Source organism: Cervus elaphus, chromosome 9, assembly GCF_910594005.1.
Source record: "Cervus elaphus chromosome 9, mCerEla1.1, whole genome shotgun sequence".
NCBI classification, from domain to species: Eukaryota; Metazoa; Chordata; class Mammalia; order Artiodactyla; family Cervidae; genus Cervus; species Cervus elaphus.
Genome location: NC_057823.1, coordinates 7,350,816 through 7,367,718, shown reverse-complemented (window position 1 = coordinate 7,367,718; position 16,903 = coordinate 7,350,816). Strand labels below are relative to the sequence as shown.

Here is a 16,903-nt window from a genome sequence, read left to right as displayed (position 1 = left end):
CCTGTAGTGAAGTATTTAAGGGACTTGAAATAAAGGTGTTTCTAGAAGCTACTTAAAAGCTGTGTTCCAAACAGTGTTTTGTTAATGGAAGTGATAATTCTGTAATATGTGAAGTGTTTATAGAGACTTAAAGTTGTTTCTAAACCTAACCCTGACCCTAATTTGAACACCTAAACATAACCCTAACCCCCAATCCATCCCCAAATCTAAAACCTAATCCAAACTTTGACTCTTATCCTGATCCTAACCCTAGACTCAAAGCCAAATCCTGACTCTGACCTTGACCTTTACTCTATTCCTAATTCTGACCCTAGTCTACATCCTGACCCTGACTCTCTAACCCAACTACATACCCAAATCCAAGCACAAACTCAAATCTTTTTTTTTTTTCCAACTATTACTTTATTTATATTACTATGCTTAAGTTACATGGAAAAGACAACCAAGCAGTTCTGCCCCATATCAGGAAAAGTTTCCAATCAACACCAATTATGTGGTGACAAACAACTAGGAACGGTGACATCTTTGGGTCAAGACTGACAAGGAAGAATGGGCTCTGATGCTACGGTTCATCTCCAACAAGAATATGGCACAATGGCCAGCACAAGCAATACTAACACTGAACCTTTAGCGCTGGTCACAAATTCGGATCTCTTCTCTGAAGCTAGCAAATCAAGTGAAATAACTGGGTTTTAAAAAAAAAGTCTTAAAATGAAGCCCAAATAAATTTAAAAACCATGCTCTTGACACATTTTCCTTTCAAAATTTACATAAAATACTTTTTCACTCTTAATAGCCCAGATTTTTTTCCTCACATAGCCCACCATGTAGCTGCAGATAGACTATTCTGCCTCAAGATGTAAACACAGGGGGGAAAAAAGGCATCTGCATAATATTCTCTCTACACACTGCTGTTGAATGGAAAATAGAAAATTTAAAAAAAAAGGAAAGAAAGGAAGGTTCCATCATAGATTCTCACAACCTCTTGTTCCGCAGTTCATGAATCCGACTCTGATGCTAAGGTGACAGTGTATGTAAGTAGATTTTTGTTTTCAGTGAAGGAGACCTGGGAAAAGATGGATTTCTCTCTTTTTCTTCAAGAGTTATCAGATGGTACATGCTCCTCAAAGCCCTCACTTTCTCGAACTAGAGCGCGTTCCAGGATCACACGACCTTCCTTATAACACTGGCTGTCTTCAGTGGCAAACTCATAGATCCATCCCAGTTTGCTATTGCAGTTTTTGCAGCTCACGTCTCGAACCATGTGGCGGCCAGTGAGCATGACTCGATCTTGAACTTCACTATACTGTAGGTTAACTACCTTGTTAAAAAGAAATGCTCTGCCAGTGGCGCCCGTGAATCGAGTGGAGATGAGTTCCGAACGGTTGGTCAGGATCGTATCGCAGTTTGCACAGGAAAACAGACGGGTACCACCGATATGATCAAGGAAAATCCTGCCCATTTTTAAAGCTGAAGCTCTAAAAACCCCGAGCGGCTGTGAAGTCTGCGGCCGCCTGCGGCTTTTCACTTCTCAGCTGGGATGAAGCCCCTTAGCCACCAGAGTCTTCAGGTTTAGTCAGCCAAACTCAAATCTTAATCTCAGATCTCAATCTTGATCCAGATTTCAATACTGACCCTGATCCTAATGTCCTACACTTGATCCCTAACCCCAACCTCTTACCTCTTATGCCTAACTCTTATCCTGATACCCTTAGTCAACCACTCCCATGGGTTATGTTTTAAGAATGAAATTCCATAGGAATCTGGCGGATCCCTGTTCACCCTCTCCTTAATGGGCCATATTGCTTCAAGTATCCTTCAAATACACACATAGAAACTTCCAGGTGGGCACCATAGGTATGGGGGCCAGAGGAAGAGTGGACACCTTAAGGTGATAAGAGGAAAAAGAGGTTAGGGGAAGCTCTCTTATGGGGTAGGGACATTTAATCTCCTGGCAGCCTGTCCACAGGCCCACAGCATGGGGAGGGGGAGTGATAGCAGGCTGATAGGCAGAGGTCCCCCAGGGTTCTGGAATGGGACACCTGTAGAGCATCCTGGGCAGGACAGTGCCTGGGGTCTTGTGTCTACTGATATAGGCATCTGAGCAAAATCCTTTAGTGTGGAGGGGGCTACAGAAATCTTTAGTTTCCTCCTCTATAAATTGGGTGCATGGAGTGACCCCAAGTGTTCCACTTCCAAGAGAAGTAGTCTTTTGGACTTGGTCCTCCACTGATGGCCCACTGGGCTGAGGACACTGGCAGTCCTCCAAGCAGAATAGCTTGAGGGCATGGGTGACTTACAACCAGATGTAATTCATAACAATTAAGTCCAGAGACATGACCACCTTTGCTGGAGGCTTGGGGTCCTCATTTGGAAGTGGAGCTAGGTTTATTGCCCAGGCTTGGTGAGGTCTCAAGAGTTAGCTGGACATCCAGGGCCAGAGGAAGGTAATATGGAGACAAGGGAGGATTGAGGTCCTTCTCACCACTCCTGGAGTCTGCATGTCCCACTTCTCTGCCCCATGAAGGGCCCAGGGAGCCGCTGTTTTCTGTTCTCTGGTTTCTTGTCTGGATTATAGTTAAGAGCACTGACTTTACCAGTGGGATGGGCTGTACCCACTGCACTCAGCAAAGCAACAGTAGCAGGGATGGGACACCCAGGGTCATTCTGGGTAACCCCAACTTTGTTTCTGACTTTAGTTGTCTTCTCTACCTTTTTCTTAGTCAATTTATCTAAATGTTTGTCAATTTTTTCATTTCTCCAGAGAAACAATTTTTAGTTTGTTGTTTTCTCCATTATTTTCTACTATAGCCCAGGAGTTGTGATTCTGTTCTTTCATTTTTTTGTGTTTAAAAAGAGACAGATACTCTCACTCCTCATTCAGTAAGTCTTGCAGGGCCATCAGTTTATTCTATGTGGAAGAAGTAAGCAGCATCAGTTATCCTTCTCTGAAGGACATGTCCACGTCCATCTTTCACAGAGATGTTTGTTTCAGTATCATTAAACTGGACAAGGAGCTGAGAAAGCCCCTCAGAACTTGGGAGATTTGGAAGCTGAAGGTATTGTCACAGGCATAGCAACAACCACTGAAATGCAGGCATCTTTAAAAGTTAACTCTTGCCAGGATCACTACCTACCCCAGGACAATGGCTGATTTCTACACTATGGAGGGAGAGCTTTCTGCTTCTGTTACTGAGGTATCTTTTGACCACCGATTAGGAAACTGTTGGTCAAACTCTGCAATTCTGTAAGCCCTAAGTGGAGAAACTTGTGAAAAAGAGAAAACATACAACATGGAAAAGAAAAAGGCAGAGGAAGGTTATTAGCAAACAAACTGAGAGCAGGCAAGATTTTCCATCACCCCACTTTCCCAAGGTCAGTACTTCACATAAGTTGGAATACTCCTCTGACCTCAGGATTCCCTTTCCTGCTTATTTCTTTTCCAGGGAAAGACTTGTGATGTCATTCTACCAGCACTCCTGTGTAGTGCTGCCTGTGTACAAGGATTCCCAGCATCGCTGCAAACTTTAACACAGAAACGTCCTAGATGGTTCCCAGGCCCGTATCAGGTACACCATGGCCACTCTTCTCTGCCTGGGGCTTGGTTATGTCATGGAGATGTCAGCCTCTCCTGTACAAAGGGCTGAAAGATGCAGCCTGATAGGCAGGGAGGAGGGATACCACTAGGACCAACAATCCATGGACAGCACCGACACGGCTCTACCAGTTAAACACTAGACTGCTTCCAACCTGGATGGGAAACACATTGCCCTGCCCTCACCTGAGTGCCCTCCTGAGGCTTCTCCTAGGATTGGAAACAAAAGAGTTAATATCAGGCACAGTGAGGGAGCCCCTGGGATCCTACACAGCCTTCAGATTATACTGTCACGTATTTTCAATACCCTCCCCTGAATATACAGCCTTTAAAGGCAAGAAACAGATGAATTGTGGGGCAATTCTGAGTTACCCTTTCCTTCCTGATGGTTCTGTCACTCAGACACACAGTAGGGCTCACCTCTGCCAGGCCCTAGAGGATTTGTGCAAAGTGACTGTTAAATGCAAGTGGGAGTGCAAGAAGACACAGGAGGAGCAAGATAGAGCAAACAATGGTTGAACTACACATAATGACCATAACGGAGTTGATTATTGATGAACCTGGATGGTGCAGAACTAATGTGCAAGGAAAGACTGATAAATTCACAGAAACGTGCAGAGTCGTTACTCTGCAGTGAGTGTGTAAGCATTGTTAAATGGCATACAATGGCTGTGTCGGAGGGGAAGCTGGAAGAGTGAGGGGCATGAGGGGCAGTTGATAACCTGGCCCCAGTGTGTGTGCAATAAGACTCTATAGGCTGGCACACAGTAGTGTGAGAGTAGAAAATTTGATGGCGAGCATGGGAGGAGCGATTGTTAAATGCTACAAGAGTGTGCTGGAGTGAAAGTGGGATGCACACGCATAGACTCATTGGTGAACTGCACATGGAGGGTATGCAGTGACTCCAGATGGCAAACAGATTTGCAAAGTGACCTGGAAATGAGTCACTGGCTTTTTAATTACACAGTGAGTGTGCAAGGAGATATTGGTGAATGTCAGAGGGGGCATGTAAGAACTGGGCACTGGATGAAGCAGAGTGACCAGTGAGTATGTGAGGAGTGACTACAATGGTCCATTTTATGTGCCAGTGTGGTCAGGTCAGGGTGCAGTTATTTGGCTAAATGTGTCTCTGGATGTTGTTGGCATTTTTAAAATGTGATTAACATTCAACTCAAGAGATTTAAAGCAGATTACCCTCCAAATTGTGGGTAGACCTCACCAAATTAGTTTAAGATCTTAACAGCAAAGGACCTAGGTTTCCCAAAGAAGCATTTCTGCCTTTAGATTGGATCACAGAAGCCCTGCCTGAGTTTCCAGCCTCTAGACTCAAGACAGCAATGTCAGCTCTTCCCTGGGTCTGCAGCCTATCACACAGATTTCACACTCACCAGCCCTTAACACCTCTCTTTCTACATATAGTCTATTGGTTCCATTTCTCCGGAGAATCCTGAAACTGTGACTACTGCCTATAATATGGGTGTGCAACAAGTGGAAACTGGATGGTACAGACAAGTGTGAAAGGAGTGCAATGATAAATTCTAGACAGGACAGAATGAGTACACAGAGTGGTTGTTGAATCAAACAGTTTGCAAAGTGACTTTAGATGGCCAATAGTGGGTGTGCAGTGAGTTAAGCTGGATGGTGTATGAGGTGTGGAAGAGACCCAGGTTCCAGCAGGCCTTTGGGCCCTACCTGGCCCACAGGGAGAGCTCAGACAAGGCATTCTCCCTCACTGGGTGTGCAGCTGCAAGGGAGGGCTCAAAGTCTCTGCAGGGGCAAGGTATTGCTGTAGCAAGCAGGAGGGGGACAGACTTTGCCTTGCCCTATTGCCAGGGCCCAAAGAGCACCTGAATGATGTACCTATGACATCTGGGAGACCTGCATGAAGGACAGCACATGAGGCCTGGAGCTCTAATAGACACATCAGGATCCTGCTGGGGAGGAGAGGGTCATAGGCCAGAAGAGGGAAGGAACGCTCTATTTTAAACAGTGATTCCAACGTGGGATGCAGACACAGGTCTTGGGTCTTGGGTCCGCCTTGGGATCCAGTCTCTACCCTACACCGAGGGCCCTCTTCTAGTGGGAGATGTGTGGACTCATGCAGGGATGTGGTGCTACTGCAGGGGGGGCCCTGCACTGCTGAGGATGGGAGGCTGTCAGCATGGGTGCTAGCCTTTGCTGAGGGAAGGGTGGTGGGGGGAAGTAAACCTGGCCACATGCCACGCCCACTCCCGAGTCCCCAGCACATTCCTAGCCTCCTTGCTCTGGGTTCAAATGACCAACACTTCCCCATGCACCCTCTCACAAGATCCAGTTCCCAGTCCTGGCTGAGCCTCACAAGGACAAGGAGCCTGGATCTTCTGGACAGGTGTCAGTGCCCCAGGGATGCCAAAAGAGAGCCAGGACATACCAGACCCCTAAGAGCAGGAACTGTGCCTGGGACACTCAAGTGACAGTTCAACGGGGAGGTGACAGGTCCCAGGCCACACAGGAGGGCAGAGCTTTATTTCCAGAAGGGATCCTGGAGCAGGATGACCGCCTTCCACACTGGTGCCTCCAGCATTCCCCAAAGACGTGCTTCAGCCAGTCCTCAGAGCATGCACTAAAGGGACGTCGTGGCAGCTACAGCCTCTTTCAGCTGCTGCAGTAGTACCTCTGGCCGTGGTGAGAATGTACTAGTATCTACCCTCTGGAAGTCAGGGTGGACCACCACGGACTCCAGCACCTCAGCTATGCGGCCAATGTCAAATGCGGCCTGCTGGGGGCCCAATCCAGTGTCCGCGCCACCCTCTGCCTGGTCAGGGCTCATCCCCTTCGCAAGGAGGAGAAGCCTCCTTTCAGCAATGATCTTCAGGAAGTGATAAAATTCTTCAAAATTAATCCCAGAGCAGGACTTCATGATGACCTGGGTCAGAAAGAAACAGCCAGTGAGCTGCTGCTCACTCATAGCTCTGGGCAAGCTCTGTTGACCCTATACCGAGTCTAGGCTGCAAAGGGCCCTGACACACAGTCCCGTCCTTGAGGATGTAGAGACACACCGGGGGGTCGGTCAGTGATCAAATGGGTCTGAGTCCTGCAGCCTGGAAGCCCCAGACCCTCACTCACATAGGTAGGCCTAGCTGCCACTGGGCCCCTAAGACCGCAGCTCTGACCTCAGAGACCACACCTCCCTTTAGGTTGCAGGCTGCCCCGGGGTTTTTTCCACACCTTTCCCTGGCTGAGGCCCGGGCCTGGTGAGCATATTCTTGCCCCAGCTGTGGTCCTGGCCCAGGTGGGCCCCTACCCACCTCCTTCTCCTACATAGCTGTGGCAAGCCTCACTCACCCGGTGCCCCCACTACTGCTCACACTCGTTGTCCCACCTGGCAGTGGTGATGCCAGTCAGGCATGGCGTCCCTCCACTCAATGACCTCCTGCTGCACGGCACGGAGCTCCTGCTGCAGGAAGTGCCACATGTTGGCCAGGTTACAGCCGTTGACCCAGTTGTGGTTGATGGAGATGGTGTCCTCCTGGAAGGGGCAGGGCGCAGGCTGTCCTCATGATCCCACAGGGGGCACTGTCCCCTCCCCCTGTCCTGAGATCCACTCAGACTTCCTCAGCTGGGAAGAGCCACTCCGAGCTCCCACTGGGAGCCAGCAGAGAAGAGGGAGCTGGGGCTGGGATCATCCTAATCCACAATTATTAACCCACAGTGGGGCTCCCCAAAGGCTGGGACAACCCCACGTGTGTGGACCCCTTGCCCACTGTCACTCAAGAAAGTAACATGTACGGAGGCAGAGAGGCTGGGGGCCGTCAGCGGTGCTGTGTGCAGGAACCAACATGGCTACATGCAGCACCACTCTTGCCCATGGCCTGCCCCATCCCATACCCAGGCTCTCCCAGAGGGACAGCCTGCCCACTCTGCAGGACGCATTTGGGAAGGTGCTGAAGGCAAGGCGAGCTGCGGGGCAGCCCCGGGCAGCCCCGCGGCCCGCTCCCTGACCCATCGGGCCGCAGGCCGTGGGTGTGGAGCGCCCGCCTACCAGGTTGTGGACTTGGTGGTGCCACCCACTGGGCACAAACACCATCTCGCCGGCCTCCTGCGTGACCTCCAGCGGCGGGCCACAGCCATCTCGCGTGGGGTGCAGGCGGCTGTCCAGGAGGCTGGGGGAGGTCACATCGTAGGGCAGGCCACCATGACGGTCCCGCAGGGCGTCTTCTTGCCCTGGTGGGAAGAAGAACCACTTCTTCCTCCCGCAGATGTTGACGGACCAGCTGAAGGAGCGGAAAATGTCGGCGTGGAACGGCGACCTGTGCAAGAGCTCCTGTTGGTGCCATGTGGCTCGGATGTGGGCTCTGCTTCTTTGGAATAGACTGGCCAGACTCAGAGGCCTCAGGGGTCCCCAGTTCTCATACCTGGCCTGTGAGCCAGGTGGGAGGGCCAAACCTCTCCAGCCCCAGAACATCACAAAGGAGGTGCAGGAGCTCTTTCCATTTGGCTAACAGGGATCTCTGAGAGGCTTTGGGCAAAAGCCAACAGACCAACAGAAAGGTTCAGGAGAGTGACCGGGGACAGGGGCGTAGGATGGTGGATGGGAGCAGACAGGCAGTTACCAAGTGCCGGTGGGCCCCATGTAAACGAAGCGGTAGTCATCCACGTCTAGGGCATCCCAGTACTCGTTGAGCCAGTCAGATGAGAAGTATATGGGCAGGGTGAACACGTCTTCTGTCGAGAAGTCCCTTTAGAAAGTGGCATGAAGCTGCAGCATAAGTGGCTACAAGCCAACCTCCCAGCACCCACATCCTGAGTGCATGAAATATCATGAGAGTTTTGAAATTATGTGAATGACCCTGACCTGCCTTCTGGAGTTAGCACCAACCACCAGGAGTGGGGCCACCTCAGACCACCCAGCCATAGCCCAGCCACCAGATGACCCCAGCTGATCCCTGCCCAAATGACTGAACCAGAGATATAAGCAGATAAAATGGTTTTGGGGGTGCTATGACACAACCTAGACAACTTGTGCAGGCAGTGACCTAGATGTTTAGGGCCCCTTCCACACCCATTCCAGGATTTCAGCCTCTGGCTGAGCTGGGGTTATAAAGGCATCATTTGCATCATGATGGCTTCCCGAATTTGGGAGCTTCCACTTTTTTACCCACACCACTGACTCTATCAAGCAGATCCAAAGCCATGAGGCCAGATGTGAGGATAGCCCAGGTACACCAAGGTCCTTTCTGCCTTGTCTCTCAACCCTTCACTCTCCTGGTTCACCCGACAACCCAACCAATGGGATCCCAAATAGAGGAACACTCTAAACCAGCCCAAGGGAGAGTGCACATTCAGCTACACAGTCATACAACACTGTTGGTCAGAGGCCATGCTAGGATACAGCCTCAGTAGTACCAAACCACTGGTAGTTTCCCCGACACCATGCAGATTCCACCACTGCCATGCCTCTGTACGCTAACAGACGCCTGCTCACCCTTCACAACCCTGCTCAGATATTCTCTCCCCTGTGGCTGCCTGCCTGCCTGATGCAGCTCTTCCTTTGCTCTTTTTATTTTTGGGTTGCCCAGGAAAATGCAAGACACTCTGTCAAAACTGAATTTCAAATAAACAATGAACAAGTTTCTAGGATAAGTATGTAAAAACCACTCATTGCTTATCTGAAGCACAAATTCACAGGACATGAGCGTCTGAGTCTACGAGTCCATCTGGGCTGCTGGAATATGAATTCCTGAGGCCAAGGCCAGAGTGTGGCTGCATCTTAGCTTCTGTCTGCCAGGTAAGAAACTGTGTAGCAGGCAGTACCAAGGCAAGCTGTGAGCAGGATGCTGCTGATGCCTTTCATGTACTCTTGGATTGCTCTTGGGAAGCACAAGGGCCTGAATTCATTTTTTGGGGGTGGGGGGGAGTTTTAATTCCTGCATCAGTGAAACAAGAACTCGATTGTTCACTCATTTATTAAATGAGCACCTACTCTGTGCCAAGGCCCTGTGCCAGAGAGTGGGGGTCTGCGTAGGACCCCTTCCCTGTTTGTGAAAAGCATAACCCTGGCAGGGGAAATGGCTACAAAACCCGAGGACCACCTCAGAGAGCGGGAACACCACAGATGGGGTGGGGTTGCCCACATGAGTGAGATGTTTCTCAGGACAACCTCCTTCGAGCGCTCCAGGTGGAAGAAGTGTGTGGTGGGTGGGGACAGACCTTGGAAGGCCTCAATAAACAGTTGCCACTGCTTGTTAGTGATGGAGATTTTTAAATGGGAGGGACACAGTCCTGCTGGGAAGCTCATCTGGACTTTAGTGAGCCTAGCAGTGGCGTGCAGGACCTGAGGCAGGGCAGTCTGGAGACTGGCAGCAACCAAGGTGAATGACAAAAGGTCTGACTTGGGAGAAGTAGGTTTGGACACGGGAGGCTGGTCCCAGGGGTGCCTGAGAGGATAGGCAAAGGCTGGGTGCTGCCAGTTAGATGGAAGTGAAGTTGACAAGGAAGGTTCTAGGCAAAACTGACAACGAAGAGGTGGGTAACCACAGCCATATGCGCCTCTGCCAGGCCCACATTCTTCACAGCAGCCAAGCCTGTGATGGCATAGTGAGATGGCCATGACTGGAGAGAATGACACTTTCAACCAGGCTGAAGAGATCAAGTTAAATTCCTCAATGGGTTAAAGCTCAGTTCCTCTGTGTGCAGCCAGGGCTCACTCAGAACTGAGAAGGAGTGCTGTGGCCAGTATTCCAGGCCCCTTTACCTGCACAGATGCCAGTCTTTGAGATATAAACAGCCCCGTGAAGAGGAGTAGTTTCCCTGAATGTACTCTTTCCAGTAGCTGATGTAGTCTCTGAGGGGCATGTGTTCTTTGGGGTTGGAGTTGTATTCCTGGACCCCACAGTTTGCAACAGGTACAACCACGTCTCCTGAAAGGAAAGGGTCAGGCAAAAGACTTTTCTGAGAGTCCTCCAGCCTGTCCATCCTCCCTGACCCTGGCCGCCCTCCAATTCACTGCTACACCATCTCCAGTGAATTCTTCTCATGCCCTGCCTCCCTCAAGCCCTCTGTGGCTTTCCTCATTTGCGCCCTCACAGTCTGACTTAGGTCAGAGTCTAGGCCTCTGCTTGCACTCCAGGGTGTTCCTGCCCAGTCCTTACCATAGTTCTGAAGCAGATAATCGAAGTTGGGCTTTCCGCTGGGTGTCACCCAGAGCCTCCTGCTACCCCAGTCCTCGGTGAAGGCGCTGGAAAAAACACAGGGCAAGTTGGGGAGCAGGTAGCCCTTGAAAAAGTCGGCGTAGGAAAAGGAGTCCGGCTTCTCGATGAAGTCCACGCGGTCCAGTTTCAGACAAACCCTGCTGGGGAGACGCCCCTCGAGGCCTCTGAAGTGGCTCTCGGCGAATACGCGCGTCTCCCTGTCCATCCCGGGCCAGGTTCTGCGTCCGTGGGGCGCAGGGTAACCTGGGCTGGGAGTCTGCCGCGGGGGGACGGGGAGTCTGGAGGGCTGCTGGGGACGGGGCCGGGCTCGGGGGATGTCGAAGGAGCGGCGGGGACAGAGGGGCTGGTGCGGACGGTGGAACCAGCGGTGAGGCCTCCCCGCCGTGGGCCGGCGAAGGGCGGAAGCCCAGAATCCCACTCGCGCATTCTCACGTCTCCGCTCTTTAAACTGGGAAGAGAAAAAAGGAAGTGTTTGCTAAAACTGCTTCCGGAGTAAACACTCTAGGCGTCCGTGGCTCACAGCCCACAGCCGGCCTGGGAGAAACCGGGGAAGTACAGACAGCAAAGCCCGCGGTAGTCCCAGAGCAGTCAAGTGGAACCAAGAGTCTGCACTTGGAGTTCCTGCCGGAGCCTGAAACACGGCGAGCCAGGCCCTGCGCGCATGCTCGCTTCATGCTGCGGCCCGCACCGGGTACTTGAACGGCCTGCGGCAGCTTCGACCCAGCTTCGGGTACCCCGGGGCTTCAGAGGTTGTCGAACGGTGCCGGCCCCGAGTCTCGCCGTTTTCTCGTCTTCCCAGCGACTCGAGTAAGCGGTGTCTCCAGTCTGCAGCTGGGCTTGTGCTCTTCCGGCATAATCCCTCCTGACGCTACCAGCGAGGTAAGGACTCCTCTTCTTTCCTTTCTTAACCTTCAAGGACTGCGGAAGGTTGGTGGGATGTGGGTAGGGCTAACAAAGAGGTACAAGGGCCAACAGTGGGATCTGAGGGATGCTGGGGGTCTTTAAGGGATGCTGGGGACCTGGAGGGGATGGAGAGGGGGTGGAGAGGCCCTGGCTAGGGAGATGGTGGAGGCCCAAGGAGATGATGGGGACTTGGAAGGAATGCTGTAATTTGCCGGTGATGGTGGGACCTGGTGGGGTTGCTGGGGGTTAGGGGAGTGCTGAGGGCCAAGGGCGATGCTGGGAACATGGAGGGGATGTGTAGACCAGGATAGGATGGTTGGGACCTGGACGGGGTGGTGGGAACCTGGAGGGGATGCTGGGAGAATAGGGAGGGTCTGAAGTGAAGGTGTGGAAATACGGGACTGTGCACACCAGACCTGAAATGAGGAACAAAAAAGGGGGACTTGAGTGGGGATGACACGTCAGGGTCTCAGCATGTTGGAGAAATACATGTTCTTTCAACTCAGATCTACCCGTATTAGTATGGAAGAGAAGAAAACAGTTTCATTACTGTTTGAGCAGATTACGTACATTTAAGGCATCTGCAAGAGAGTAGAGTTGGACAGAACTTCACACATTTCACACACAAAAAGCAGAGAAAGAATTGTGAAGAGCTCTGTCATCGCCTTGAGGAAAGTCTGTGCCTGACAAGAGACTCCTGCCTGGGTTCTGGAGGTCCCTGTTTATTTACAGCTCTGAGTCAGCAGGTGGTGACTGTGCCCTGTAAAATCTGAACACTGAGTTTTTTTCATTCCTGACTAAAAGAAACACTCAAAGGGTAGAGAAAGAGCAACTTCTTCCCCTTTATTGAACAGTGAAGATGTAATCTTATTTATCCTATAGGTGGCATAAAGGAGACTCTGGAGATATTGGGGCTCTGAGCTTTGGAGAGGGGTTTGGGGGGTGGAGACTCTTTCCAAGGGGTTTAAAGCTTATGCAGGAGAACAACAAGAACCAGAAGTGGGGAAAGGCAGAGGGGGGGACTAGGAAGAAAGTGAGTTAGGGAGAGTCTGAAGTCCAGGTAGAGGAGGGGTCTAAAGTGGGAGCTGAGAACACACGGGTAAGATGGGACAGGTGGTGAGGAGTTTGTGGCAGGCAGAGCAGTGTGAGAGGGTGTGTGATCCTGTGCACTTTTCCCAGTCTGTCCTATTGTACCTCACATGGTCAAGCTGTGGAATTCTTCATTGGCCCAGTGTTGGGCAGAAAGTTAGAATGCCCTGGGAAGTTAAAATGGAGAATAAGAGTCACCCTTAATTCCATCCAGAGATGAGCATTTTTTCGTTTCTTGATATAGAGTTATCCTTCCAGGCATGTACTCACTCATTTGTTTTTTTCTCTATAATCCTCTCTGTACACACACACACAGTCTATTTTATATGTAAGTGAATTTACATATGTAAGCTTTTGCTGCTTTTAACTTTTTAAAAAAGATGAACAGTTGTCAGTTTTTTACCACATATTGACTGGATGTTCCTTAATTATTTGATTTTTAGCTGTGGTAAGTGCAGATCATGGAAGGCAAATAGGAAAAGTATGGGAAGCAGAGTGTTCATAATTGTCTAAAGATTTGGGAAATACAGTTCAAAGTTTGCGTTGTAAGGGAAATATTAAGTTCAGATAGACATTGCCTGGTAAGAATTCCAGAATTCTAGCTTCTGAAGCTCTGCGGTTGCGACTAAGTTTTATAAGTAAGGGGATGCTTTAGGCCAGCAGGTCCCCATGCTTCCCAGGATTGTTGGGGCAACTGAACCAGTAGCTCCGGATAGGAGAGCATGTCTCCTTTCTTGAGCATTTGCCCTGGGCCAGGCATTTTGTCTTGTATTTTCTCTAGTTTGTATGATGGCTCTCTAGTGTTGACCCTGTTACCACCATTGTATGCATGAGGCTCTGACATAGCTATTGAGAACTGTATTGGGACTGGAACACAGGTCTGTGTTCCTCCAAGGCCCCTAGACAGCGGCCCTGATATCACCTGGGCGCTGGTGGGAAGTGCACATTCCTGAGCCCCACCCAGAGCTGAATCAGATCTGGGAGCATGGCATGCCTTATCACACCCCAATGACAGACCCCACAGAGGGCCAGAGGAAAAATGGCAGGAGGGGAGTTTAAAAGTTAGCATTTGAGGGAAATGCAGTGGGAATAACATAAAATCCTAGTTCTCAGCTCTGAGAAGTTAAGAAGATGGTGCATGCCTTGTGAATAGGCTATGTTATTGCAATGAAACACCCCAAACCTCCCAGGTTGAAAGTGGGAGCCTCTGAGGAGCAGGAGGTGAAGGTAATGGAAAAGACTGACCGCTGGTGCCCGGAGACACTGCTCCCACTGTTCTGACTCTAATCCTTCTTATGGTCAGGAGTTATTGGAAGGTGTGTAAAATGTTGCTTGGTCTGTTACATTGGAAATTAACTAAAAATAGGGTGTTTACTTGATACTGAGTCTACTCCAGGACACAGGTCTGATGGAAGTGCTAAAAGAGATCCATTATACGAACTGCAGTGTGTTGTAAGTTCAGTCCCTGTGACCACTCATTTCTTCCCCAAGAGCATCACTGTGTGGATTAGTCTCAGACACTCTTGAGGTACCTTGCCATGACCTCCCCTCCCTGATTCAACTCTAGCCATAGGGTCAGCAGGTGTGTTGTGTTTTTTCTGGAGATGTGGGTTCCAGGTTACAGCAGGCGAGGACCAAATAAGGACTCCAGGAACTTAGCATAGAATGGTGACTTAATTTAGCATATAGAAAGAAGAAAACTGTCCCCAGTGGACACAAGTGTGTTTTCACATCATATGATTTGTAGTTCACTCATCCCATATTCGCTGGGTTCCTGTGATGCACCAGTATTGTCCCCAAGGCACCCTCCTTGTAGTGTTTGCCTTCTCCAGTGTTTTGATCCAGTTGGTCAACATGTAAACACGATCACAGGCTCTTTGGAATTACTGTGAGTGCTGTGGTTGGTGAAGAGGCAAGGATGCCCCTGGAACAGAGATCTGGAGAGTGAGGTGGAGTTGGCCACTCAGAGTCCTAAGAGCCGCAGGTAGGGAGCCCTGAGGAGCAGAGCAGAGAGAGAGGCTCTGTCTACTGGCCTGAGTGGTGTGGCTGTGGTTACCAAAGCCTACCTGACTTAGCTGGTGACTTTACTCAGGGTACACGGGAAAGGGTTTCCGCAGAAGAGTGACCTTTTCTCATTTTGTTTGTGGTTGTCGCACCAGCTACTGGATAGAGACCGAGTGGTGGGGGCAGAGGGAAAGAAGGAGGTCCGTTGGGAAGTTGTCCAGGACAGTGGTGACAGCCTTGCCTAGTGCTGTGGCTGTGGGGGTGGGGAGTGCAGAGGGCAGGTGTGAGATGCAGCTGCCGGGACTTGCTGCTGGATTGAGAGGGATAAGGAAGAGGGAATCTATGAGAACTCACCTGGCTCTGCCTTCACTGAAATGCAGGAGCAAATGGAGGGGCTTGCTTAGTTGGAAATGTCTATTAGATGGTCAGGTGGAAATGCCCAGGCAGTACTCAAGTCTCAAGAGAGTCTGGGCTGGACAGGAAAGTTTGCCAGGCAACAGCTGGAAGGTATATTTAATGCCATGAAACTGTGTTGACTCACTTAAGAACAGAGTATTGATTAAGAGGACCAAGGTTGTGACCTGGTGATTCCAGCATTTAGCAGTCAGATAGAAGAGGAAGAACCAGCAGAGCAGACGGAAAACAGGCTCCAGGGGGCGGGAGACCAGGGGAGCATGGTATCCAAGAATCCAAGAGATGATGGCTCTCAGGAGGTGGGCAGGTGTGTTGGACAGAGGTTAGAACAGATGTGTGCTTTAGATTTGGCCACCTGGAGGCCTGGGCTGAGACGTGTCCGTGAGCAGAGGGGCAGGAGCCTGTCTGGAGGGGGAGAATCCTGGCTGGTGGCCAAGCACAGGGGCACATTTGGAGTCTCTTGGAGGAACAGTAAGTGGACTGTGGGGACTGTCTGGCTACTTATAGTCTATGCAACAGCAGAATAGTTTAACAGAGACCATGTGCTCACAAAGCCTAAAATATTTACTACTTGGCCCTTGGGGAAAAAAAAAAGCGTGCCCTATCCTAGTGGTGAAGGGACAGAGAAGTTATTGTTGCTGGAGGGGAGGAGGTTGGGATCAAGAGAACTGGAACCTGGTCTTTGAGGGAGTGGGGACACTGCTTCCCATAAACTGTGCGTGGAGAGAGGAAAGGCAGACACCCAGGGACAGGTGTGGTATCCGAGTCCTCAGCTGAGGGACAGGGAGGGTGTGTGTGGGGTCATTCTAACGCACACGGGAATGTTGTTCCTTTGGCTGTTCCACTTAATCGTCATTTATTTTGGTCTGATTGGAAGGCTGCCATGGAAATCTGTTGTAGGAAAAGTTGTGGCTACAGGTTTCTCCTTTTGCTTTTTCCTTGGTTTTCTTCAAACCTAAGTACTTTTCTCATATTTTCTTCTATATACTACAGGAAAGAGAAATGTTTCTGTTCTTCTCTTGAATTTTCTTTCCTCTTTTCTTTCTTTTTGAATTTTAGAATAGTTTAGAGCTGCTGTTGTCCTTAGGTCTTCTAGTGATTTTAATGGTTAACAGAGACCCAGAAGGTGAAATAACTTTTCCACAGTCATAAAATTTGATGGAGCTGGCGTTGGAACTGCAGCATGGTTCCTTGGATGCTGCAGTGGCAGACTCAATAATTCTTTGGGGAATTTGTGCATAATCTCAGTGTTCAAGGAATACCTCCCAGGTACATACTCAGGAATGACAGCTGAAGTCAGGTAATTGTTAATATAAATTCAGTTTTCATGCTAACTCAATGTCTTAAGTATGGGGATGGGCAGTAAACAAGATGTGGCCCTCATCAGCTCTCTCTCAGGGCAGGCACAGAGTGGCCCAGTGGCAGGAGGCTTTCTTCAGTCAGGAGGACCGGGGTCCTGCCAGCTTCAGAGCTGTGAGCCTGACCAGAGCCATGAGCCCACTAGTGACTGAGGCCAAGGCACCTTGTCTTGGACGTGGAAACACTGAAAAACATGGTTAAATTGTTGGGGTTAGTCGTCCCCTGATTCTCAGAGTAAAAGTCTTTTCTCTTATTCACATCTGGATGACTGCCCCGTGGCCTCATGGCAAGACGGTGCTAGCAGGTCGTGCAGGTGGCTTGCCAGGGTCCTTACAACTCAGGAGGGACA

The 16,903-nt window shown here is 50.2% G+C and overlaps 3 protein-coding genes across 5 annotated transcripts in view; 1 reads left to right on the top strand and 2 right to left on the bottom strand.

The window, feature by feature from the left end:
- Nucleotides 1-378: 378 nt before the first annotated feature.
- Nucleotides 379-5,921, bottom strand: LOC122699182 (protein yippee-like 5). The gene has a single exon (XM_043910787.1). The coding sequence runs from the start codon at nt 1,460-1,462 to the stop codon at nt 1,097-1,099; it is 366 nt and encodes a 121-aa protein (XP_043766722.1). The 5' UTR covers nt 1,463-5,921; the 3' UTR covers nt 379-1,096.
- A 141-nt stretch (nt 5,922-6,062) lies between these two features.
- On the bottom strand, nt 6,063-11,250 carry JMJD4 (jumonji domain containing 4). The gene is made up of 6 exons (XM_043910783.1): nt 10,726-11,250; nt 10,329-10,494; nt 8,188-8,313; nt 7,617-7,884; nt 6,957-7,103; nt 6,063-6,500 (listed from the first exon to the last, which is right to left on the bottom strand). Exons 1-6 carry the CDS (start codon nt 10,988-10,990, stop codon nt 6,198-6,200), a joined length of 1,275 nt encoding a protein of 424 aa, XP_043766718.1. The 5' UTR covers nt 10,991-11,250; the 3' UTR covers nt 6,063-6,197.
- A 109-nt stretch (nt 11,251-11,359) lies between these two features.
- Nucleotides 11,360-16,903, top strand: part of SNAP47 (synaptosome associated protein 47) — a 72,907-nt gene continuing 67,363 nt past the window's right edge. For all 3 annotated transcript variants that reach the window (XM_043910786.1, XM_043910785.1, XM_043910784.1), the window contains exon 1: nt 11,360-11,664. The gene's annotated coding sequence lies outside the window, so the exon portion shown is untranslated. The remainder of the gene's footprint in view (nt 11,665-16,903) is intronic.

Coding starts and splice junctions, on each gene's coding strand:
- LOC122699182 (XM_043910787.1), bottom strand. CDS start 1,462: ATGGGCAGGATTTTCCTTGATCATATCGGTGGTACCCGTCTGTTTTCC.
- JMJD4 (XM_043910783.1), bottom strand. CDS start 10,990: ATGGACAGGGAGACGCGCGTATTCGCCGAGAGCCACTTCAGAGGCCTC. Junction 8,314..10,328: donor AAAGACTGGCATCTGTGCAG/GTAAAGGGGCCT, acceptor CACTTTCTAAAG/GGACTTCTCGACAGAAGACG. Junction 7,885..8,187: donor ATGGGGCCCACCGGCACTTG/GTAACTGCCTGT, acceptor GCTCTTGCACAG/GTCGCCGTTCCACGCCGACA.